Here is a 25,333-nt window from a genome sequence, read left to right as displayed (position 1 = left end):
AACAGGGAACCTACGTAAGGACTCTATGTGGGCTCTTGTGTCCCCCATAAGGGAATAAGAGCACATTTTGTTTAGAACAGAGGCCATCCATGGTTATGCTTCTGAATCCCAGTTGCCAGAAAGGGGAGAGGGGCTCTTGGGCTCTGATCCTCCTTCCCATTGAGGCATCAGGTTGGTCACTGTGAGAAGACCATGCTGGGCAGTGGCCTCATCCAGCAGGGCTCTTCTTGGGTCGTTATGAGACGTTCCCAGTCAATTGAGTCCATTGTCTTCCTAATGACTAGGAATTCCCACTGACTGCCCCATCCATGGTATCTGATGATGCCCTAGTTCTGCGCTGCATTCATGTCTCAACACTAGGATGTAGGTCAGGGCATCTTTGCGTATGTAACACACACACACACACAGAGAGAGAGAGAGAGAGAGAGAGGGAGAGAGAGAGAGAGAGAATGCATGCCTACATAGGCCACAAAATGCAACAATAAATACATCTCTAACAGTGCACTTCTAACCATGTCCACTCTACTCAGAAGTCCTATTGAAATCAGTAAGTTTACAGATACAGGTATGTGGGGTTAGGGGGGACATGGGTGGCGCTGTGGGTTAAACCACAGAGCCTAGGACTTGCCGATCAGAAGGTCGGCGGTTCGAATCCCCACCAGGGGGTGAGCTCCCGTTGTTCGGTCCCAGGTCCTGCCAACCTAGCAATTCGAAAGCACGTCAAAGTGCAAGTAGATAAATAGGTACCGCGCCAGCGGGAAGGTAAACAGCGTTTCCGTGCGCTGCTCTGGTTTGCCAGAAGCGGCTCAGTCATGCTGGCCACATGACCCGGAAGCTGTATGCCGGCTCCCTTGGCCAGTAAAACCACAGAGTCGGCCACGACTGGACCTAATGGTCAGGGTCCCTTTACCTTTACCTTTATGTGGGGTTAGCACTGCTATTTTCCCACAAGTCAGCTTGTGATTGTAGAGTTCTAAGGGACCCCTAAGGGGCATCTAGTCCAACCCTCTGCAATGCAGGAATATCAGCCGAAGCATCCATGACAGATGGCCATCCAACCTCTGATTAAAAACCTCTGATTAAGACATTCTTCAGCTGTGATTCCTGTACTGCAGGGGTTGGACTGGATGACCTTTTGGAGTCCCTTCTAACTACAATTCTGTGACTGCACGGCGGCAGAACCGGCCCGCAGCAATCCCAGAGGGTGGCGCTTGCAGGATGAGAGCGAGGGGAAAAGGAAACCTCAGGGCGTGTTCAGGACCGAGAAGCTGCCTGGGCCAAGAGCAGATTCGAACGGCGCTTCTGCAATTTCCCGCACCAGGAACACAGCGACATTTGCGGGGTCAAGTTTCAAGCCCGCAATTATGACTATCAGCGCTAAATGATGCGCCTTGCGCACGGACGAGAAACAGTCCCGTCCCGTCCCCTCCATCTGTTTTTCTGGTAATTTGCACTCTGAAATCTGAGCTGTACTTTTGATCTCTGAAGTCAAACAAAAAGGGGGGGAAGTGGGAGGGGGTGGGTGGGTGTCCTGAGGACTGGAAGGCAAGCAATGAGCCGCTGTTGTAGCCAGAGCTGTGAGCCCTCTGCGTAACCCCACCGGCCCCGCCTCTCCCGCCCACTCCCCCCTCCCCACCCCCGCCTCTTGAGTTTCCTCAGACCCCGGTAGCAATTCCTGACTGCCTTCCTCGCCCAGTCTCCCTCTGCTTTGCCTCTCTCACAAAAACATCTCGGGGTCTCCGGCATTTGCAAAGGGGACGCTCATTTTGAATTCAGCGCCCGGGAGATTTAGGCTGTGGGCACATCACCAGCTTAAAACGCAGCTGGGGTTTTCTTTTGCCCTAGTTTGGATCGAAGCTGGGGTTGTTTTTTTGGGGGGAAGTACATCAAAACAAAGCCTTTCGTAAGAAATGACAGGATAGCTATGAATTATAGAAATATTGGAAGGGACCCCAGCGTCTAACCCCCTGCAATGCAGGAATATTGGAAGGGACCCCTCTAGCCTGACCCCCCTGCAATGCAGGAATCTCAGCTAAAGCATCCCCAACTCCCCCAACCATTACTCGTAAGGCTTGGTTTTCAGAACCTTGATAATCTCGGTCGCCCTCATCTGCACAGCTTCCAGCTTGTCAATATCCTCTTTAAATTGTGGTGCCCAGAACTGGACACAGGACTTCAGGCAGAATAGAGTGGGACTATTCCTTCCTTTGACCTGGACACTACAAACTGTTGACTGTGGCTAACATCATGTCTGTAGAGTCAACCACAAGATTTCAGGCTCAGAAGTGCACCCAGGACTCCTCTCACAGCGGCTGCCATGCGTTCAATCTGGGCCAGCCCAAGTCAACTGGGTGCGCAAGGCAGAAAATCCAAACAGATCTACTACGCCTTTGCCCAGATTCGTTAATGCCCAGCGGGACATTCTCCAGTGCGAACCTCAGGGCAGGTGACAGATCATAACTGCATAACTGTCAACGTTTCCCCCCCCCTTTTTTTTAGGGAAATCCCCTTATTCCGAATAGGATTCCTCGCAAGAAAAGGGAAAAGTTGACAGCAATGTAACTGTGGCTCTGAAGAGCTGCATCAATTCTAAACAAACCTCAGCTCACTAAAGGGAGACCTTTCTTTCATTTCCAGAAGGGTCGCCACCGTTTTCTCTTGTAGCGGAAGCGACAAAGAGCTCTGTGGACACAGCAGCCTCGCTGCCTCCGACTCACCTTTCATGATCCTCTCCCTGAGGAGAACTGCGACCCCCACGGCCCAGCCCGAGCCGCTTCTACCGAAACAAGCAAGCGAGCGAGGGAGGTTTGACTCCGGTAGGCCTTGCAGGTGAAGAGGCGCAGCTTGCCAGACGTCTCTGGTCCTCGAGGATGGAGCTCAGAGGGTCTCGCCGCATCCCAGCAGCGCATCCCAGAGACACCGGACGCGGCTCGGGGAACAGAGCATCGCGGCTCCGGAGCGTGGAGTGGACATCCTTTCCCGCACCCCGCTCCACAGCAGCCTGGAGAAGGGGGTCCTCGCTTCCATCCAGCGCTGCTAAAAGTGGGACATTTTTTTCACCTGGCCATCGGTGCGCCGAGAGAGGTGGCGGCGAGACTCACCCCTTCAGCGCCCCATGAAGGTGGCTGGGTTCTCCTTCCTCCTCCTGGCTAAACATCCATCCCCTGCCTGGCTCCCCTCGCCCCAGAGAGTGGCCTTCAGTCAGTGCGCAAGGAGCCGCATCTCTGCTGCCTCGAGGGCGCACGGCTCTCTCCCCTCTCCTGCGTGCTCCCTCTGGTTCATTGCCCAGACAAACTTCCTCGCGCTTTCAAAACAGGGCGAGTGGCTCCTCTATATGCCAGCCGCCTCTCCGGCTGGCTGGAGCCTTCCCTCCCATGGCCGCTGCCCCCAAATCCAGCGGGGGGTGGGGGTGGGGGAGGGAGGGGAGGAAAGGGAGGCGAGGCGGCCTTGGAGCTTTGCCGAAATATGCGCTGGGTCCCCTCCCTTCAGCCCTAATTGCTAACAAATGTCCTCTTCACCGGGGAAGGGGGGAGAGGAGGGGGAGAGAAAGAGGCAAGCAGGAGGCAGGCAGTGGGGGGGGGGCAGAGGCGATGGGGGGATCCGGGGTCTCCCCACCCCCCAAGCATGCCCTTTCTGGAGGGGCCTGAGAATAGCCTACTGGGTCAGGCCAATGGCCTACAGAGTTCAGCATTCTGTCCTCACAGGAGCCAACCAGATGCATGTGAAAACCTGAAGGCAGGATTTGAACTCAAGAGCAATACAATACTCTCGCCTCCTGCGGCTTCCAGCAACTGGGATTCCGAAGCATCTCGACTTGTTGTTGTTGTTTAGTCGTTTAGTCATGCCCGACTCTTCGTGACCCCCTGGACCAGAACAAGCCAGGCACTCTTCCACTGCCTCCTGCAGTTTGGTCAGACTCATGCTGGTAGCTTCGAGAACACTGTCCCACCATCTCGTCCTGTGTTGTCCCCTTCTCCTTGTGCCCTCCATCTTTCCCAGCATCAGGGTCTTTTCCAGGGTGTCTTCTCTTCTCATGAGGTGGCCAAAGTCTTGGAGCCTCAGCTTCAGGATCTGTCCTTCCAGTGAGCACTCAGGGCTGATTTCCTTCAGAATGGAGAGGTTGGATCTTCTTGCAGTCCATGGGACTCTCCAGAGTCTCCTCCAGCACCATAATTCAAAAGCATCAATTCTTCGGCGATCAGTTTTCTTTATGGTCCAGCTCTCACTTCCATACATCACTACTGGGAAAGCCATAGCTTTAACTATATGGACCTTTGTTGGCAAGGTGATGTCTCTGAGCTCTGCCGTGCGGGGCCACCCAAGATGGACAGGTCATAGTGGAGAGTTTTGACCAAACATGATCCACCTGGAGCAGGAACCGGCAAGCCACTCCAGTATCCCTGCCAAGAAAACTCCATGGACAAAGACAACAGACATATGGAGGTCTAGTGTGATAGGAATTTTGAGGTCTTAGATATATGTTAAATGTTCATAAGTGTACCAACCAAGCACGTACATAGATCAGCACAGGAAGACTGACCTGGAACCATTTTGATTCCCAAACTGAGCAAATGTTTTCTCTGCAAGGTCAAGGGAAAATGGAAAAGCCTCCCCCTTGTCTTTTCCTTCACAAATCCTGTCTCAAGGGCACATTTAAGATATGAATAGGGTGTGAGTCTGTGACCTGGCTCAGGAACTAAGTATTTATCATTACAAAAGACTGGCCAGGCTCCCCAGGCAATCCAATCAAGTGACCATTAAACAGGTAACCTGTGAGATAAACAAGTCACTCAGATTTCTGCTGCAGACCGCCTTTTCTGTGATGTAGGTATGATGTATCTAGGGGGTGGTCTTAGGTTACACCCCTTCTTTGATGTATGTATGATGTTTCTGGGGGTCTTCTTGAGCTCCAGGGCAGGGAATTTAATATGTCTATATAAGACCTTTCGCCCCATTCTGGGTTCCTCCTCCCTCCTGCGTGAGCGAGGACCCTGTTGCAACAGATTAATAACGATCAGGCTTCCTAGCTGCTTTGCTTCTTAATATTCTCTGGTTGGCCTCTGTTATTTTCTCCTACCAATAGGGAACCTACGTAAGGACTCTATATGGGCTCTTGGATACCCCATAAGGGGAAAAGGGCAGATTTTTGTTTACAACACTAGCATGGCCCTGGGGTGTTCCCGTGTGAATTTCATGGGGGTGTAATTTTTGGAAGCTAGGAGAGAGCAAGAGAGCGTGTGTGTTTGTGTGTCTGGGTGCATGCCTGTTTATGTAGCCGTGTCCCCTGCAATGGACCCACTGTGATGCGGATTAAAACATGCAAGCCCTGAGCAAATGGAAAAGTATCGCTGCTGCAAACACGCCATCCCATGACCCCGGCAGCTGGTTGTCCATATTGTTGTGCCAAACACTGAGGGAGATTTTTATCACCCTTCCAAACTTTGAAGAGGTGCAAGTTTGCTCCTCTCTGCTTTGCGGGATGTTCTGTATGACCAGCTGAGGAAGGCTCATAGCTCAGGGATAGAGCCCTTGGCTTCCATGCAGAAGGTTCTGGGTTCAATTCCTGGCATCACCACGTAGGACTGGGGAACGATTCCTTGCCCTAGGGAGCCACTGCCCGGCGCTGTTGATACGTGGCCTGGAGGCCTGAATCTGCCCAATATCAGGTGAGCAGATGAACACCAGAGAAGCCACTGCTTGCTAAACAGCAGTTTAACATCCAAAGCACACTCAACACACTTTTAAAAGCACATGACTTCCCCAAAGAACCTTGGGAACTATAGTTTACCCTACACAGAGGTACCAGATTTCTTAAAAAACTGCAGGATTCTGGGGGGCCATGTGCATTGAATTTGCTTTAAATATGTTGCATGTGGAGCCTCAGTTTCCCCTCTGTAAAGTGGCAGCAAAAGCGACTTGCTCTGCACAATGGAGGCTGCAGACTCCTTTGAAATAAGGAGCATTGTATCCCACAGAATAGTGATTTCTTCAGCAGGTCAAGGTCTTAGAAAAATGATACTGTCTTGGTACACAGTGTGTTGGTTAAGTTGATTGAAAGTTTGGGGGCCCTTCAAAAAAAGTCACATTTTGGGGGAAGTGACGCCACTCAGCCTTTTTAAAAACTCACTGTCATCATGACGTACTTGTGTAGACACACAACGGCACACACATGTAAACACACAAATGCCCTTATGCAGATGCACTGCAGACTCTATACTTAAATAGAAATGTGCATTTATCATATTTTTACATTTATCTCTTTCTGAGCCTCTTGAAAGGGGGATTTCTAGAGCTGGTGGCCAAACGCCCATTTCTTTTATTTAAAGAAGGAATTAATATCCTGTAGAGGTGCCAGCTGTAACATTCTGGAACAGACTGAGAACATGTTCATATTTTTAAAAACTGCAGCCATCATCACTTCAAGCCTTAGGGACCTTCGGTAGGACTGAGTTTGTAGAAGTCCTTCCTGGATTTGTGCCTTACAAGTTGTTTTCACAAACTTCGGTTTCTAAGGAACACACACACACACACACACACACACAAAAGCCGAAGATAGCCTTGCTGGTCCATAAGGAAAATCTCAAAATCAATAACTGGCCTTTATTAGGCCAAGCAAAACATCCCAAAATAGTGTCCAAGCATTCAAGTTCTCCATTACTCTTCACTGGGATGGTAAATGAAGGGAAGGTGGTGGGGGCAGGAAAAAGATGGAAGATGGGAGGAGGCATTCGAATGAGGCTCTTTGTGGGACCATGCAGATTTCAGGTAGCACCCAGGACAAGGTTCGGCAAGGCTTACTGGACATGGGCTGGATCATTCCCGCAGAGATCCTCCGTGGGCCGGACTGGCGCAGTGTGATGCCGGAAATAGCGCCTGCGCATGTCCGCGGTGCCGGAAATCACTTCTGCGCATGCCCAGACGCCTGTACAGTAGTGATTTTTGGCGTCTGGGCATGCGCACAAGCGATTTCCGGAGCCGCGGAAGAGAGTCCCGTGCCGTGCTGCACCACTTTAGCGCAGCGCACAGGGACTCGCCAAGTGGGTGGCTCAGTCCGCTTCTGGCTCATGGGCCTTAGGTTGCCGACCTCTGACCTAGGACTTCTGGGACAAAAGACCATACAATACAGACTGTCTCGCCAGAGTGGGGCATGCTCTAGTTATCTCCCGCTTGGACTACTGCAATGCGCTCTGTGTGGGGCTACCTTTGAAGGTGACCCGGAAACTACAACTAATCCAGAATGCGGCAGCTAGACTGGTGACTGGGAGCGGCCACCGAGACCACATAACACCAGTCTTGAAAGATCTTCATTGGCTCTGAGTACGTTTCCAAGCACAATTCAAAGTGTTGGTGCTGACCTTTAAAGCCCTAAATGGCCTCAGCCCAGTAAACCTGAAGGAGCGTCTCCACCCCCATCGTTCTACCCGGACACAGAGGTCCAGCACCGAGGGCCTTCTGGGTGGTGAAGACAGCACAGGATATTATGAGCTGTCCCCTGAGTCTGCTAGATGTCATCACAGGAGACCGTTGCCTCAGAAGAGCGAGGAACATTCTCAGGGATGACTCACACCCTGGCCAGCACCTTTTTAATCTCCTGCCCTTGGACAGGAGATATAGAAGCATGATAAGTTGCACCAACAGGTTAAAGAACAGTTTTTACCCATGGGCTGTGAAGCTGCTGAATGGAAGACAGCAATATCGCAGCTGACGTTCAGTGTTGGTGGTTGTACGACAGCACACAGAGTGTAACCAGGACAGAGAGATTGTGGGGGTGGGCTTGTTTAATCTCACTGTAAACAAGTGGTATGAGGGATGCAGGTGGCACTGTGGGTTAAACCACAGAGCCTAGGACTTGCTGATCAGAAGGTCGGCGGTTTGAATCCCCACGACGGGGTGAGCTCCTGCTGCTCAGTCCCTGCTCCTGCCAACCTAGCAGTTTGAAAGCACGTCAAAGTGCAAGTAGATAAATAGGTGCCGCTCCGGCGGGAAGGTAAACAGCGTTTCCGTGTGCTGCTCTGGTTTCGCCAGAAGCGGCTTAGTCATGCTGCCCACATGACCCGGAAGCTGTACGCCGGCTCCCTCGGCCAATAAAGCGAGATGAGCGCCGCAAGCCCAGAGTCGGCCACAACTGGACCTAATGGTCAGGGGTCCCTTTACCTTTTATCAAGTGGTACAGTGACAATAAAGTACTTCTACTTCTAATAATGGGCATCTGGTTGCCCTCTGGGAGAACAGGAAGCCAGACTTTTTGGACCCCCTTTGGCTGACCCGGTCGCTGCAGTCCTCTCCTGGTGATTTTTCTTGTAACAGGCTAGCAAGAGACCCTCGTTCCCACAGAGGGCTTGAGCGCTTGGGGCTGCTGCCCTCTGCTGACAGAAGAGAGGCCCATGAGGAAATGGAGACTCACTTTCAAGCCCCCCCCAACCTTGCTCATTCTTTTCTTCCTCCCCCCACAACCCCAGCCTCTGTGGTTCCCCCCCCCTTCAGGTGATTACTCTGCGCTGAGCAAGCACACAGCAGCTCAGAATCTCAGCCACCTTGTCAGCTGCAATTTCAGGGGACTGAACTACATGACCGTTGGGTTCCCCTCCAGCCCTACAAATCTACGATTCTGTGAATGGCCCCAGCTAGGCCAAAAGCCCTGCTCTCTGATCACACCAGCATTTCCTGTGTTCATCTTGCCACCATAGGAGGGAGTCTCACTCACTGAATTTCATGCACCGGGTTGGTTTTTGTAGTTATTTGTGCACCGTAGTGCGAATGACCCACCTAGAATCATAGAATCATAGAGTTGGAAGAGACCACAAGGGCCATCGAGTCCAACCCCCTGCCAAGCAGGAAACACCATCAGAACACTCCTGACATATGGTTGTCAAGCCTCTGCTTAAAGACCTCCAAAGAAGGAGACTCCACCACACCCCTTGGCAGCAAATTCCACTGTCAAACAGCTCTTACTGTCAGGAAGTTCTTCCTAATGTTTAGGTGGAATCTTCTTTCTTGTAGTTTGGATCCATTGCTCCGTGTCCGCTTCTCTGGAGCAGCAGAAAACAACCTTTCTCCCTCCTCTATGTGACATCCTTGTATATATTTGAACATGGCTATCATATCACCCCTTAACCTCCTCTTCTCCAGGCTAAACATGCCCAGCTCCCTTAGCCGTTCCTCATAAGGCATCGTTTCCAGGCCTTTGACCATTTTGGTTGCCCTCCTCTGGACACGTTCCAGTTTGTCAGTGTCCTTCTTGAACTGTGGTGCCCAGAACTGGACACAGTACTCCAGGTGAGGTCTGACCAGAGCAGAATACAGTGGCACTATTACTTCCCTTGATCTAGATGCTATACTCCTATTGATGCAGCCCAGAATTGCATTGGCTTTTTTAGCTGCCGCGTCACACTGTTGGCTCATGTCAAGTTTGTGGTCAACCAAGACTCCTAGATCCTTTTCACATGTAGTGCTCTCAAGCCAGGTGTCCCCATCTTGTATTTGTGCCTCTCATTTTTTTTGCCCAAGTGCAATACTTTACATTTCTCCCTGTTAAAGTTCATCTTGTTTGTTTTGGCCCAGTTCTCTAATCTGTCAAGGTCGTTTTGAAGTGTGATCCTGTCCTATAGCTACAGTCTTTTGGATTTGCTTCCTGAGATACACACACGCACACACACACACGAGAGAAGGGGTGGTGAGAGAAGAAACGCCCTAGTGCATCTGCAGTCGCGAAACTGGACGCCTTCATCTGCCCTGGCTGCAATGAAACATGTCTCTCCTGTCCCCTCTCTACAGCCACAGCAGGTGCAGAAACGCTCCAACTGTTTGATTTTACCCATGACGGCACACTCCTCCACTGTCTGCCAAGAGAGACGGGTGCCCACAACAATAATAGCTGCCCCTGGCTCCAGAGGGCAGTCTTTGGCGGTGCCCCACTGTGCACCTAAGAGTGACGCATTGCAAGGGGTTGTATGAGATAACCCTTTGGGTGTGGGATATAATCCACTGGGAGCAGTCAAATATAACATTCCTTGTTTTCCTAGAGTGGACATGAAAGGGGATGTTTGGTCCAACCAGTTGAAACTTCCTGTTCCTCCTGGGCTGGAGCATCCTTCCTTGCATGTGACTAGAAGGTGGGCGTGACCTTACCTGTCCAGGTAACAAAAGGACGAGTCACGCAGCACACCTCTCTCTTTTTGACCTCCTTTGTTTGAGCGGCTTCTAGCTAGGACTGCTCTGCTAGATCTCAGCTAGCAGCAGCACTGGGATTATTCCCCCATATGGGGTAGATCCACATGTACATATTTGTAACTACAGTGGTACCTCGCAAGACGAAATTAATTCGTTCCGCGAGTTTTTTCTTCTTGCGAGTTTTTTGTCTTGCGAAGCACGGTTTCCCATAGGAATGCATTGAAAATCAATCAATGCGTTCCTATGGAAACCGCCTTCAGACCAGGTCTGGGGACAGTCTGTCCCCCGACCTCTTCTGAAGGCTGGGGGGGGGGGGACAAGGGCTTTTCTTCCCACCGCCAGCCTTCAGAAGGCTGTTCTGAAGGCTGGCGGTGGGAAGAAAAGCCCTTCTCCCCACCTCCCGCCCCGCAAGCTCCGGGGACAGGAGGGCTTTGCTGCCGACCGCCAGCATTTTAAAAGCCCCCGGGACAGCGGAGACTTCTCTGCTGTCCCGGGGCGATTTTAAAATGCTGGCGGGCGGCAGCGAAGCCTCTGCTGTCCCGGGGGCTTTTAAAATGCTGGGGGTCGGCAGCGAAGGTTTCGCTGCCGCCCGCCAGCATTTTAAGATCACCCCGGGACAGCAGAGAAGTCTCCGCTGTCCCGGGAAGGCAGGTGGGGGGGAGCAAAGACTTTTGCCCCCCGCCGGCCTTCAGAAGAGGTCCAGGACCTCTTCTGAAGGCCGGCGGGGGGCCAAAGTCTTTGCTTCCCCCCCGCCTGCCTTCAAAAGCCGTCCGGGATAGCGGAAAAACGCGCTGCGCTTCTCCGCTATCCCAGGAAGGCAGGCGGTCGGGAGCAAAGACTTTTGTCCCCCGCCGGCCTTCAGAAGAGGTCCAGGACCTCTTCTGAAGGTCGGCGGTGGGCGAAAGTCTTTGCTCCCGACCGCCAGCATTTTAAAAGAGGTCCCCGGAGATTTCCCTATGGGCTTTCTTCTTGCGAAGCAAGCCCATAGGGAAATTCGTCTGGCGAAGCACCTCGAAAAACGGAAAACTCTTTCTTCTTGCGAGTTTTCCGTCTTGCGAGGCATTCGTCTTGCGAGGTACCACTGTAAGTCTGCTTTCAGGGATCCAACTGTGAACTGATGTGAGTAAACTTTTTTATTGACTTTGAATAAGATTGTCGCGTCTTTATTCTTTTAAGAGGGATTCAAGGGAACTTACCAGGAACTATACAATTCAATCTGTTGAATAGTGGGTAGACATGGCAGACAACACAGCGATTTCTCCAAAGCAGCTCTTTATTTTGTAAGCTGGAACAGAACTGAACAGCAAACAGCTCAGCTGGCTTGCTTTTATAGGCAGCCGGCTGTCAACATTGTAGCAACAACAACCCAGGGTTTCCCGCCTAAAATAACTGACGTGGACCTGAGTGAAAACTATCTACAGTATCCCCCTGCTGGCCCAGGGTGAGAACTTCAGTACATAACACAATCTGAGACAGACTGAATTGTATAACAGCGAGAGACTCACACGAGCCTGCAACCAGCTATCTGCTGTGCATGTAAAAAGGGGAATTGTGCTGGTCCCGTGGGTTACCCGAGAGGCGAGGTCCAAGTCCGGTCCGTGGTCAAAGGTGCAACGTGCAGGCAGTCGGTAGTAGCTGAAGCTGGGTGCAGGGCAGGGAGTCGGGTGAAGTCAGGGACAGGCAGGGAGCCAGGGTGGGTCAGGAGCTCAGGCAGGAAAGTAGGACAGGGTTCAGGCAGGAACTAGCAACTAACAATGTTGCTCCTGCAACTTGGGACTGGGGCTGGCCGGCTTTTATCTGCCCCGAGGCATAGGACAGGCCCGATCCTCTGGTGACTCGCCTCTCCTGGCCTGGAGGCGAGCACTCCTCCTGCAGGAACATAGTTCCCTCCGCCTCTCTGCCCTGAGCCTCTGCTGCTCAGGAGAGGCTGGAGGGTTACTGGACCCAGAGGCAAGCTCCGCTTCCTCTGACGGGGCTGAGAGTGGAGCACCTGCAGGCAATGGGTCCTCCATCACCTCAGGAGCCAGAGCAGACTCAGCTGGTGCCTGCACCTGAGGATCCAGCACAGGTGAGGACCCTTCAGGCTCATGTCCTAGCCCTGGCTTAGCTGGTTCTGGAGACGGGGAATCCTGTGCAGGCTGGGATCCCTCAGGTTCAGCATCTGAGACTAAATCCCAGGCCATCACAGGAATGTAAACTCTGCTAAGTAAAGGAACTTGCTAACGCAAGTTAGGAAAGATATTAATAAACAATATATCCTCTCCTGCCACCCTGAACATCCCCACATTGGGGTCTATCCCCACTCTAGAATCTTATGCTATCCAGGGAGGTTTCTAAGGTGTGTATGTGTGTCCCCTTCTGCAGAAGTCCCCTCTCTCAGATCTGACAAACCCCAAAGCCAGACAGATCTTGTGATTTGGCAAGAGATCAGTTGCCACAGCTGAGCAAGCATTTCTTTTATTTTTAGCCCCCTGCCCCAGTTTCACTTCCACCACTGGATGTGCAGATGTCAGCATCCTCACAGCTGCCCGGCTGCTGTAGTCACAACCGCTGCTGTCCCTTTGAACCGACCCAGACTCTCGCACACAACCCGATTCTTTGGGTTATCACAGGTTATTGTGGAGATGGTATTATTATTATCATTACGATTAGTGTTACTAATGGTATATAAAGCCCTTAACAACTTGGGAGCAGTTTACCTGGGTTCAAGTCCCCACTCAGCTATGAAGCTCACTGGGTGATTTTGTGACAGTCCCTGTCTCTTAGCCTGGCCTACCTCACACTATTGTTGCGAGGATGAAATGGGGAGACCTCTCTGAGCTCCTTGGAAGAAAAACATGGTATATAAATGTAATCACAGAATTGTAGAGTTGGAATGGATCCCAAGGGGGACATCTAATAAATAAAAATAACACAAGCAAGATGGAGATTGTAAGAACCCTGTCCCACCTGTTGCAAAGCTCCTATCGAAATTGATTTTGACAAAGTCCCCCACAATATTCTTGTGGAGAAGTAGGCAAAATGAGGGCTGGATGAGGCAACCGTTAGGAGGATTTGCACCTGGTTGGCAGACCAAACCCGAAGAGCGCAACTAAGATGTTCCACCTGGCCTTTGGTTTGGACTCAGTCTGACCCTTATGTCTCCCTCCCTTGATGTGATCTATGGGCTACTTTTAAAATGAGGCTGCATTTTAAATTGCATTTTAACCTGTATTTTAAATGGTTTTTTCCCTTTCCCCCCCTATTATGTTTTTACTGTAACTTGTACTGGTGTTAGCCGTCCTGAGCCCAGGGAGGGCGGGGTATAAATAAAAGTTATTGTTATTATTATTATTAAGATGATCAAGAGTCTAGAAGTCAAGCCTGATGAGGAACGGTTGAAGGAGCTGGGTACGTTTAGCCTGGAAAAGAGGAGACTGAGAGGAGATATGGTAGCCATCTTCAAATATCTCAAGGGCTTTCAAAAGGATGAGGGAACAAGCTTGTTTTCTCCTATCCTGGAGGGTAGGACTCGAACCCATGGCTTCAAGTGACAAGACTAAACATTGGGAAAAACTTTCTGACAGTCAGAACTGTTGGACAGTGGTCCAGTCTCCCTTCCTTGGAGGTTTTTAAACAGAGGTTGGGTGGCCATCTGTCAAGGATGCTTCAACTGAGATTCCTGCATCTCGTGGGGTTGGGCTGGATGATCCTCGGGGTCCCTTCCAACGGCACAATTCCATGATTCTATCACCTCATCTGTCTCCTGAGAAATCTCTATATGGGAAAAGAGGCTACACGTAGAACTGGATATGGAACAACTGATTGGTTCAAAATTGGGAAAGGAGTATGACAAGGCTGTATATTGTCTCCCTGGTTATTTAACTTATATGCAGAATTCATCATGCAAAAAGCTGGGCTGGATGAATCCCAAGCCGGAATTAAGATTGCCGGAAGAAATATCAACAACCTCAGATATGCAGATGACACAACCTTGATGGCAGAAAGTGAGGAGGAATTAAAGAACCTTTTAATGAGGGCGAAAGAGGAGAGCGCAAAATATGGTCTGAAGCTCAACATCAAAAAAATTAAGAACATGGCCACTGGGCCCATCACCTCCTGGCAAATAGATGGGGAAGAAATGGAGGCAGTGAGAGATTTTACTTTCTTGGGCTCCATGATCACTGCAGATGGTGACAGCAGTCACGAAATTAAAAGACACCTGCTCCTTGGGAGAAAGGCGATGGCAAACCTAGACAGCATCTTAAAAAGCAGAGACATCACCTTGCCAACAAAGGTCCGTATAGTTAAAGCCATGGTTTTCCCAGTAGTGATGTATGGAAGTGAGAGCTGGACCATAAAAAAGGCTGATCGCCAAAGAATTGATGCTTTTGAATTCTGGTGCTGGAGGAGACTCTTGAGAGTCCCGTGGACTGCAAGAAGATCCAACCTCTCCATTCTGAAGGAAATCAGCCCTGAGTGCTCACTGAAAGGACAGATCCTGAAGCTGAGGCTCCAAGACTTTGGCCACCTCATGAGAAGAGAAGACTCCCTGGAAATGACCCTGATGTTGGGAAAGATGGAGGGCACAAGGAGAAGGGGACGACAGAGGACGAGATGGTGGGACAGTGTTCTCGAAGCTACCAGCATGAATTTGACCAAACTGCGGGAGGCAGTGGAAGACAGGAGTGCCTGGTGTGCTCTGGTCCAGGGGGTCACGAAGAGTCGGACACGACTAAACAACTAAACAACAACAACCAATAATTCAGAGAGCCAGTGTGGTGTAGTGGTTAAGTGCGGTAGACTCGCACTCTGGTGAACTGGGTTCGCTTCCCCGCTCCTCCACCTGCCAGCTGCTGGGTGACCTTGGGCCAGTCACACTTCTCTGAAGTCTCTCAGCCCCACTCACCTGACAGAGTGTTTGTTGTGGGGGAGGAAGGGAAAGGAGAATGTGAGCCGCTTTGAGACTCCTTCGGGTAGCGATAAAGCGGGATATCAAATCCAAATTCTTCTTCTTCTCCTTCTCCTTCTTAATCTTCTTCTCCTTTGGTCAACCTATGCGTGAGCCGGGGAAATATGTGAGGGTGTTTGCCATTGCAGTGGAAGAGCAAAATTTGTACATGTGTGTGCTGGGCCTGGGAGTTAACCCGAGGCATGCGGTCCAGGTCCGGTCCCGAATCCAGGGACTCCACGAGGAGTCAGTCCGACAGAGTCAAGGCAGGAAGCCAGGCAAGGTCAGGCACAGGATCTCAGGCAGCTTCCAGCAAGCAGCAACGTTGCTCCCGCAACCTGGGGCGGGGTCCGATAGCCTTTTATCTTTGTCGGGTAACGGCTGGTCCTGATCCCCCTGCGACTCACCTCCTTGTTTCTCCCGAAGGCGAGCACTCCTCCTGCAAGTACTCAGGTCTCTCCTTCTCTCAGACCTCAGTCTCTGCAGCTCGGTAGCCGTCGGTGGGCTTTGAGACTCCTTAGGGTAGTGATAAAGCGGGATATCAAATCCAAACTCTTCTTCTTCTTCTTCATGTGCATAAAGAACGCTTTGGAGAAAGGGGCTTTGCGGTGATGGGGGACGGTGACAAGGCCTGGGGGGGTCGCTCTGGCTCCCCTTTTACGAAGGGACCCCCCATGCTAGAACAAACAGCGGGAGTCTCGGGGAACCAGAACCGGTTTGGGGGGCGCCCCGTCGACGACGGAGCGGGAGCTACCCCTGGCGGCAGGTCGGGGAGCTGCGCTCTGGCTTGCTGCTTTCCCAAGCTCCATCCCGGGCGGGCGGGAGGGAGGGGGGCTGGAGGTTGATTTCTGTCTGCGATGAGCTCAGAGCAGCTGAGGGGGGGGGGGAGAAGGGGGGGAGGCGCCCGCCTATAAAAGCGCAGAGCGGCCAATGCGCCACGGATCGACCGGGCGAGGAGGACGAGCCAGAGCGACTCGAGAGGTGATGCAGCAGCAGCGGCTTTGCAGGAAAAGTGGAGGCAGCGCGCAAAGTCGGCTGGATTTTGCGCTCCCAACCTCCAAACAGCGGCTGCGGATATCTGCGCAGGCCGGGCAGGGTTTGCAAAGGGCTGGGAAGCGCGCGCGAGGGGAGGCGATGATACTTAATATTTGCAAAGGCAGGACCCCCTTTTCCTTTCCGTAGCAGCGCATCCACACGTGCGCGGAGCCGGAGGGGAGAGCTCTGCAGGGCGCACCTGCTTCGGAGTAGGTCAAGTGGGGCGGGAGGGGTGGTCGATTCAAGAAACGACCACCGCACATCTGCTGTGTAGGTGGATGCGGGGAAAGCCCTAGTCTGACCTGCGCGGGCACACGCGTCACGTGTGAACGCTTTCCCTCAAGGACGCGGTTAGAAAATGGCCTTTTTGGGGATGGTGGGAAAGGAGCGGGTCTTTGCGGGAGAACTCGGGCTGGGACGTCTTGCGTTGTCAGAGGGGGGTGTGTGTGTCTGTGCGCGCGCACGCGCGTGGGTTGGTCTGTGCGCGCGTGCTCGGCGTGGGGTGTGGGGGAGAGGATGGGCTGGGTCCGCCCCCGAGACATTGATGGGAAAGAGGGCAGGCTGTGTCGCCTAGTGGTTGGGAACCTGGCTCCTGAACGCAGTCTCCAGGGGATACGCTGGAGGGAAGTGCTGTATAGTGGTGAGAACCCAGGCCTTGTGCTTTCCCCTTCAATTAAGAGCGTTTCGCTTCCTGATACTGAACGGAGTTGGGAGCTTCCTTACCCCGAGTCAAACCGTTGTCCCTCCTCTCCCTATACTGCCTGCACTGACTGGCAGCATCCCTCTGGGAATTCAGACAAGGGAGCATTTCCTTGCCCTCCCTGGAGATGTGGGAGGCTGCAGGGGGGGCCGTCAGTGCAGATCCTGAGCCCCGCCCTCGTTGCCATGCAGAATCCGCCCGCGGCCTTGAGGATGGGCAAGGCTTTGTCACCGCAGCCGAGTTGGGTCAGATTAAGCGGACCAGGTACACTGTGTTCCTTTGGGAGGCTGGGCACGGTGTCCTGATGCAGTTTCTGGCTCCGTGGCTGCCTTTGGGAAACAATGCTTTGCTGACCCCGGAATGCCACTAAGGCGGAGAGCTGTTGACGCATCAGCGGCGGGCTTTCTGCTGGCAAGGTTTCTAGTCCTCATGACCGTTCAAAACATGCCCCTGAATTCCTATCTGGGGCTTTGGCAGAGGGAGGAAGTGTGCAGGTCTTGGCCAGTCTAGATGCCGACATGGGGGAAACCGAGGAAGGGGAGGGCGGGGTGGAGTTTGAGGGTGCGAGCCCTGCACCACCCCAAAACGCAAGAGGAAGTAGAGAGGGCACCCCAGTCTTTTCCAGGGCCCTCTTTCCTCGCCCAAGTTGCAGCCTTTGGGGCTTTTTAGTTCAGAGAAAAGGCGAGCAGAAACAGAACTCTGGAGGAGGGAGGGAACCCCAAAGGTCATCCAGCTCAACCCTCCGCAATGCGGGAATCACAACTAAAGCATCCTTTACAGATGGCCACCCAACCTTTGCTTAAAAGCCTCCAGCCTCGTGGATGCTACAGTTGAGAATCCTGCCTTGCAGCGGGTTGGTCTGGATGACCTTTGAGGTCCCCTCCAACTCGCGATGGAGAGTGCGCCGCCTTCCGAGGGAGTCTGTATCACCACAGCTTTCAGCTATGAGGAAGAGGATAAAAAATTATGCCTGGCATGGAGGAAGTGGATAGAGGATGACGTTGCTTTCTCTCTCATAACTCTAGAATTTGTGGACGCAGGTGGTGCTGTGGGTTAAACCACAGAGCCTAGGACTTGCTGATCAGAAGGTTGGCGGTTCAAATCCCTGCGATGAGGTGAGCTCCCGTTGCTCGGTCCCTGCTCCTGCCAACCTAGCAGTTCGAAAGCACATCAAAGTGCAAGTAGATAAATAGGTACCGCTCCGGCGGGAAGGTAAACGGCGTTTCCATGCACTGCTCTGGTTCGCCAGAAGCGACTTAGTCATGCTGGCCACATGACCCGGAAGCTGTACGCCGGCTCCCTCGGCCAGTAAAGCGAGATGAGCACCGCAACCCCAGAGTCGGCCACGACTGGACCTAATGGTCAGGGGTCCCTTTACCTTTACCTTTAATGAAGCTGAAGGTTAGACGATTCAGGACAGATTCACTCAGTGCAGAAACTATGGAACTCCCTGCCACAGGAGGTTTCGATGGCTTGAAAAGAGGGTGACCTGTTCCCGCAGGCTCTCCTTCGGTTCTTTTTTTAATGAAATCATTTTTTTTTTATTTTACAAACATACAGTTGTACTTCAGGTTAAGTACTTAATCCGTTCCGGAGGTCTGTTTTTAACCTGAAACTGTTCTTAACCTGAAGCACCACTTTAGCTAATGAGGCCTCCTGCTGCTGCTGTGCCACCGGAGCACGATTTCTGTTCTTATCCTGAAGCAAAGTTCTTAACCTGAAGCACTATTTCTGGGTTAGCGGAGTGTGTAACCTGAAGCGTATGTAACCTGAAGCGTATGTAACCCGAGGTACCACTGTAAAATTATAGCAATCCCAAGTGAGATTAAAATCCTGCTCTTTTCATCTGCTTGCAACGGTCTCTTAAATAGATTATAAATTTCCCCCTCTTTTCAAAAGTTTTGGTCCTCTTGGTTCTTTCGCTTTCCAGTCAACTTTGCCATCTCTGCACAGTCCATCAGCTCAGCTTGGTATTCCTCCCTGGGAGGGAATCTTTCTTCTTCCCATCCCTGGGCTAGTAGCATCTGTGCGGCTGTTGTCGCGTTCATAAGTCTTTTCTGGTCTCATTTGGAGCATCTGTACCTATAATTCCTAATAGAAAAGCTTCTGGGTTTGTTTGTTTTTTAACAAAAGTTATTTTAAACATTTTTTTTTATTTCATTATATATCATCTCCCAGAAAGGGCTCTTCTTAGGTTCTAGTGAGCTCTAAACCAGGCCTTTTGCAGCCAAATTGCAACCCACCAGCCGTGCCATTTCATTTGTCTGCTATTGTAGTTCTTTGTGGCAGCGTTTGATACTTCCATTCCTTCTCTCCCTCTCTCCCCCGCTTGTGCCTGGAAAATTGTTGCAGATTTTTAGGTGTTTGGGGCAACATGTCCCGTACGTGCAAGACCCGGGGCAGGTTCCGTTTGATCTCTCACGACGGGCTTTGTTCCTGCTCTGAAATGCGATTGCACCGGATAGCTGCGCTCTGGTGCTCAAAGACCAGCAGGGAAGAGTGTCAAATTGTCATCTAGAGGGATGACAATAGTGATCATATCTCTCTTGCACACCCCCGTGAATTGGTGCCCCATTCATTTTGACACTGGGTCTTGCCTTGAAAGGCTTTCGGCCTTCGTCTGTTCTCCCAAGTTTGCAGGCAACGTATTCTTCTGCGTTAATGAGAGCTAGAAACTTGCTTGGGTTTTTTTAACCCAGATCTCAAAAGATTCCTGGAAGAGTATTCATAAAGGCAGGCCAAATTTGCTCCTCTCTCCCCTGCAAAGGAGCCGGTCATATCTGCAAACAGGGAACGCTTGCTGTATTCAGAGTGCCGCAGCGGATGGCTTATTGCTATCAAATAATACAAAGATTGTGCCTGTTATTGGGATGGAAGGATTTGTTCATATCGCAGAGCTGGTATCATGTAAGAGGCATTTGACAGTGGAACAGACTCCCTCGGAAGGTGGTGGAGGTTTTTAAGCGAAGGTTGGATGGCTCTCTGTCAGGGATGCTTTAGCTAAGATTCCAGCCTTGCAGGGGGTTGGACTAGATGTTAGAAACTAAAGTATAAGCTAGGTGCCAAAATGCTCCTTAAACCAAGGCTATAGTCACCAAAGCGGAATGTCTGGCTATCAACCACTTGCAACCAAGTGAAGATGCCTGGGAGCCAGGATTGGTGCCTAACGTCTCCACCATCTGGGGATCACTGAATCTGGGCTGTTTTCACACACTGATGCAATGTCCTGTGGAACTCTAGCAGTTCTATTTGATCCGCACAATCAGAATGAATTTCAGGGACCAAAATGCCTTTTCCGTGCAGCCCGAGCAGGAGCAGTGCAAAACACTGTAGCTCGTTTTCGTTGCTCATCTTCGCTTGCCCCAGTGCTCACAGTTGTGAAGAATATCCCTATGTTATGAATGGTCACCATAAAGAAAAAGTAATTAGGATTGTCCCTGGGAAAAGTGACTTTTCTTCTTTAAGTACTCAAAGTTCTTAACCTAGCTCAAGGTTGTCATCTGAACTAGCCAGATATTTAACTGAGAATCAATCACAGTCCATCATTTGGAAAATAAGACTTTATTTGAGGTCCAGCTCCGAGGGCCTTCTGGAGGTTCCCTCGCTGAGAGAAGCCAAGTTACAGGGAACCAGGCAGAGGGCCTTCTCAGTGGTGGCGCCCGCCCTGTGGAACGCCCTCCCGCTTAGTGTTCTCCCACTAAGAGAACAACAACTACCAGACTTTTAGAAGACATCTGAAGGCAGCCCTGTTTAGGGAAGCTTTTAATGTTTGATGCATTACCGTATTTTAATATTTTGTTGGAAGCCGCCCAGAGTGGCTGGGGAAGCCCAGCCAGATGGGCGGGGTATAAATAATAAATTATTATTATTATTATTATTTGCCAGGGCCCACTAAAAATCAACACAGGAGCATGGGAAGAACAGTGCAGAGAGCATTTCTGCCATCACTGAGCAACTGTGGCCTGGCAGGGCTTCCAGGCAGGGCTTCGCTGCTGGCTCTTCTCATTTGAGATGCAATCTGGTTGGAGAGAGGGCCAGCGATGCGCAGCCAGTTTGTGGAACGTGATCCCGGCAGATTTGTGTGGCTGGCTTCCGCGCGTGAAATGCCGGCCGCTGTGAAACGCAGCCGACACCGTTCCGTGTTTTTCATCCAGGCCCTGGAATTGGAGAGGTGGTGTGGGCAGCTGTGTGTGTTTGAAGGGCATGGAAGATCATTATGGTCTGTTTGCACAATCAAGGGCTCAGGGCTTGAATCAAGAGGGTTCTCTCTCTCTTTCTCTGTTTTTATTTTTTGTTTCAAGTGCAGGAACAATTCCCTCCTCCTCCTCTTCCCTGTCTGGCGCCTTATCTCTGGGAGGAATTTACTTTGTCCCAGAGCTGTTTCCGTGCTTCTTTTGTTTTGCAGCCTGGGCAGAAGGGCAGCCGTCCAACTTTGCTGGCATTCACAGCCCCCTTTCTCTGCCCTTCTCTGTCTCTCGCTCGTTTTGATGCCTCGTTGGTCCCAGAGAATAAAGACAGAGACAAAGCAGGTGCTGAGATCTCACTTGTTGGACCAGTTTCCTTCCACTGCCATTTTGACTAAAAGGCACCAACCAATTCCGAAAGATGCTTTAAAAGAGGACAAGACACATTCATAGAGGCACCGTATTTTTCGCTCTATAGGACACACTTTTCCCCTCCTAAAAAGTAAAGGGAAATGTGTGTGTGTGTCTTATGGAGCGAATGCAGGCAGGAGGCTCTGCTCAGCGCTCCCTTTAAAGAGCCGCGTGGAGCGTGTGTGCGGCTCATGGGGGCTTTTCCCCGAGGAGGGAGAAGGGCAGCCCGTCAGTCCCTTCTCCCTCCTCGGGAAAAGCCTGCAAGCGCCGCACACACGCTCCACGTGGCTCGTGAAAGGGAGCGCTGAGCAGAGCCTGGGATGCATACAGGCTCTGCTCAGCGCTCCCTTTAAAGAATATTTTTTCCCTTGCAGTCCCCCTCTAAAAACTAGGTGCGTCTTATGGTCAGGTGTGTCTTATGGATGCAGCTGTCCAGCAGCGCCTTTGGGGTAAGGTCAAATTGCTGCAACCTTGCAACAGCTTGACCTCGCCCTATGTGGCCTATGTGGCCTGGGACCCACGTTCCTCCGGGACCTCCTCTCCTGGTATGCCCCGTGGAGGACCTTAAGGTCCACAAATGACAATATTTTGGAGGTCCAAGGTTGCAAGATTGGTCTCAACTAGGGCCAGGGCCTTTTCAGTACTGGCCCCGATGTGGTGGAACGCTCTGTCCCAAGAGACCAGGGCCCTGTGGGACTTGACATCTTTCCGCAGGGCCTGCAAGACAGAGCTGTTCTGCCTGGCCTTTGGTTTGGACTCAGTCTGACCCTTATGTTTCCCTCCCCTTATGGTTTTGATTTATGGACTACTTTTAAAATGAGGCTGCATTTTAAATTGCATTTTAACCTGTATTTTAAATTGCCCCCCCCATTATGTTATTACTGTAATTTTTACTGTTGTTAGCCACCTGAGCCCAGCTCTTTCTGGAGAGGGCGGGGTATAAATAAAATTTATTATTATTATTTATTAGAAGATTGCTGTCCAGGGCTACTAGCCATCACGGCTCTGCCGTTCCCCCACAGTCAGAGGCAGCGAGGCTTCTGAATGTCTTCTGAAAGGTTGTGCACCCACTTCCTGTACTGTACTATATTTCCCAACCGGTGCAGAGCCTCCGCAAAAGTGCTCTCCCCGAGGGTCCGGTCCTCCCTACAAGGCTGGGACGCTTTTAAAGGGAGCATCAAAATATTTATTTCACTGGAAACCGCAGCAGAGGAGAGTTGCTCTTGTGTTCGAATCCTGCTTGCAGGGTTTGCCTTAGGGCATCTGGTTTGCCACAGAATGCTGGACTAGATGAGCCACCTTTGCCCTGTTAATGGAGAACTCCGAGGTCTCCCTTGGACAAAAAACAAGGACACCAGCCAGGAATACCAGAGCAAAAGAGCAGCCAGTCGGCTTGGTCTTTATTGACAGGACTCCCACCTGCCACCAGGTGAAACAGGATGGAAGCCCCGAACAAAAGAGAACCCAACTTTTATTAGCTGCTAATCCCCATGTTGGACGCGGGTGGCGCTGTGGGTAAAACCTCAGTGCCTAGGGCTTGCCGATCGCATGGTCGGCGGTTCAAATCCCCGCGATGGGGTGAGCTCCCGTCTTTCGGTCCCAGCTCCTGCCCACCTAGCAGTTTGAAAGCACCCCTAAGTGCAAAGTAGATAAATAGGTACCGCTTTCTAGCGGGAAGGTAAACGGCGTTTCCGTGTGCTGCGCTGGTGCTGGCTCGCCAGAGCAGCTTCGTCACGCTGGCCACGTGACCCGGAAGTGTCTCCGGACAGCGCTGGCCCCCGGCCTCTTAAGTGAGATGGGCGCACAACCCTAGAGTCGGACACGACTGGCCCGTACGGGCAGGGGTACCTTTACCTTTAATCCCCATGTTATGGGACATGGCTGGCGCTGTGGGTTAAACCATAGAGCCTAGGACTTGCCGATCAGAGGGTCGGTGGTTTGAATCCCCGCAATGGGGTGAGCTCCCATTGCTTGGTCCCTGCTCCTGCCAACCTAGCAGTTCAAAAGCACCTCTAAGTGCAAGTAGATAAATTGGTACCACTCCAGCGGGAAGGTAAACGGCGTTTCTGTGCGCTGCTCTGGTTCGCCAGAAGCCGCTTAGTCATGCTGGCCACATGACTCGGAAGCTGTGCCACAGGGGTCCCTTTACCTTTTAATTCCCATGTTACACCCTCCCAAATCTACATCACTAATACATCATGGTTACATCATGAAAGGGGAGGTCTGGTGGCAGGAATCTGAGCATCCTGGACCCTGCCCCATGGTTCCCCTTGCCCTCCACCAAACATCCCTCAAGTGGAACAAAAGAGATATATACATTTCCCTGTTTCCCAGCCAAGTTAATCGCACCCTTTTGTCTTCATCTGGGTTTGTTATTCCTGGCATGGCTACCTGTCTGGCACTCAGGTATCAGGAGGCCAGGGATTATCACTCAGGCAGAGGGGCTGCTGAGGAGCTGAGCTCACAGGTCTATAGGAATTTTTGAAGTTTTCCCAGTGAGCCAGTACATAGATACATTTAGCAGTGAATTCTTACATTTGGTATCGTGCAGCAGAGGCCCTTTGAGTAGATAGGAAGAAACTGTGATGAAGTGCTTTGTGGGTACAAGTCACAAAAGTGGCTGTGCTGATTTTGGTAGTGGGCTGCATGTGCATGACATCTGATGGAGGGGCAACCCCCCTAACCTATACATAAATTCCTGCAACAGCCCTGATCCAGCAGTCTCTCCTTACGTCTTTAAACACGGTATACGGTGTGGATGTGCCGAGTTTTTGCAGGGTCCCCATTGTCTTTGCCCGTCTGGAGAGAAAACTGCGTTTGTCGCTGAAAAGAAGTAGTGCATTGACCCTGGTCCATTGAGCCCAGAATTGCTGGCAGGCCTCGTGGGCCGAGCCGGCCACGTTTTTCCCATCCCCTGCTGCTACCCGATCCCTTTAACTGGAGATGCTGGGGGTGTTGAACCCGGGGCCTTCTACATGCCAAGCAGCTGCCCTGCCGCTGAGCAGGTGGAAGGAGAGGAGTGTGGGAGAGAGATGCTCTTTGCCGGCTACGCGTTCCCAGGTGTCGGTGCCAGGGCTTGAGACAGGGACCTCTTGCATCGCTGAGCAGGTGCTTTGCCATTGAGCTGTGGGTCTGAGCAACACGATGCCTTTTCTGCTCCCTTCCCACGCCATCGACCTCTGGGGAGGCCAAGGGCGGCTTGGGATACACTGGCTACTTGTTGCCAGGATCCAAAGCACACATTCTCTTGCTGCCCCGGGCGTCACTCCTGTGTGGGGCAGCCCCCTGGCACTCAAGGATAAAATGGTTCCCTGGGAATAAGCATTTTACTCCCTGCCCCATGATGGGCAGTCGGTCTCCTGCTGTTGCGAGTTCCCCAGGGCCAGATTGAGGTTTGATGAGGCCCTAAGCTACTGAAGAGGGACGTGGGTGGCGCTGTGGCTTAAACCACAGAGCCTAGACTTGCCGATCAGAAGGTCGGCGGTTCGAATCCCCGCGACGGGGTGAGCTCCCATTTCTCTGACCCTGCTCTTGCCCACCTAGCAGTTCGAAAGCACGTCAAAAGTGCAAGTAGATAAATAGGTACCGCTCTGGCGGGAAGGTAAGCGGCGTTTCCGTGCGCTGCTCTGGTTCATCAGAAGCGGCTTAGTCATGCTGGCCACATGACCCGGAAGCTGTACGCTGGCTCCCTTGGCCAATAAAGCGAGAAGAGCGCCGCAACCCCAGAGTCGGTCACGACTGGACCTAACGGTCAGGGGTCCCTTTACTTTTAAGCTACTGAAGGTAATGGGGCCTTTTATATGTGATATTTGAGGGAGCAGGCTAGCAGGCGGGGCCCATGACTTACATCATAGGAACCTACACAACACAAAACACTGTTGCTGTATTTTTCTTGGTTTTTTA

At 51.7% G+C, this 25,333-nt stretch overlaps 2 protein-coding genes and 1 long non-coding RNA gene across 3 annotated transcripts in view; 1 reads left to right on the top strand and 2 right to left on the bottom strand.

The window, feature by feature from the left end:
• SCARA3 (scavenger receptor class A member 3) overlaps positions 1-3,434 on the bottom strand; it is a 35,440-nt gene extending 32,006 nt beyond the window's left edge. Inside the window, exon 1 of the mRNA XM_053383873.1 lies at positions 2,718-3,434. Coding sequence (XP_053239848.1) covers positions 2,718-2,724 — 7 coding nt within the window. The 5' untranslated portion in view covers positions 2,725-3,434. The remainder of the gene's footprint in view (positions 1-2,717) is intronic.
• Positions 1-24,130, bottom strand: part of LOC128411520 (uncharacterized) — a 215,355-nt gene extending 191,225 nt beyond the window's left edge. Inside the window, exon 1 of the long non-coding RNA XR_008329838.1 lies at positions 23,580-24,130. This is a non-coding gene — a long non-coding RNA (uncharacterized LOC128411520). The remainder of the gene's footprint in view (positions 1-23,579) is intronic.
• The window catches only part of CLU (clusterin), a 34,911-nt gene continuing 25,573 nt past the window's right edge, over positions 15,996-25,333 (top strand). Inside the window, exon 1 of the mRNA XM_053383876.1 lies at positions 15,996-16,081. Coding sequence (XP_053239851.1) covers positions 16,031-16,081 — 51 coding nt within the window. The 5' untranslated portion in view covers positions 15,996-16,030. The remainder of the gene's footprint in view (positions 16,082-25,333) is intronic.

Source organism: Podarcis raffonei, chromosome 3, assembly GCF_027172205.1.
Source record: "Podarcis raffonei isolate rPodRaf1 chromosome 3, rPodRaf1.pri, whole genome shotgun sequence".
Classification (NCBI taxonomy): domain Eukaryota; kingdom Metazoa; phylum Chordata; class Lepidosauria; order Squamata; family Lacertidae; genus Podarcis; species Podarcis raffonei.
The sequence above is the reverse complement of the archived record's forward strand: the minus strand, read 5'-3'. Positions and strand labels throughout refer to the sequence as shown.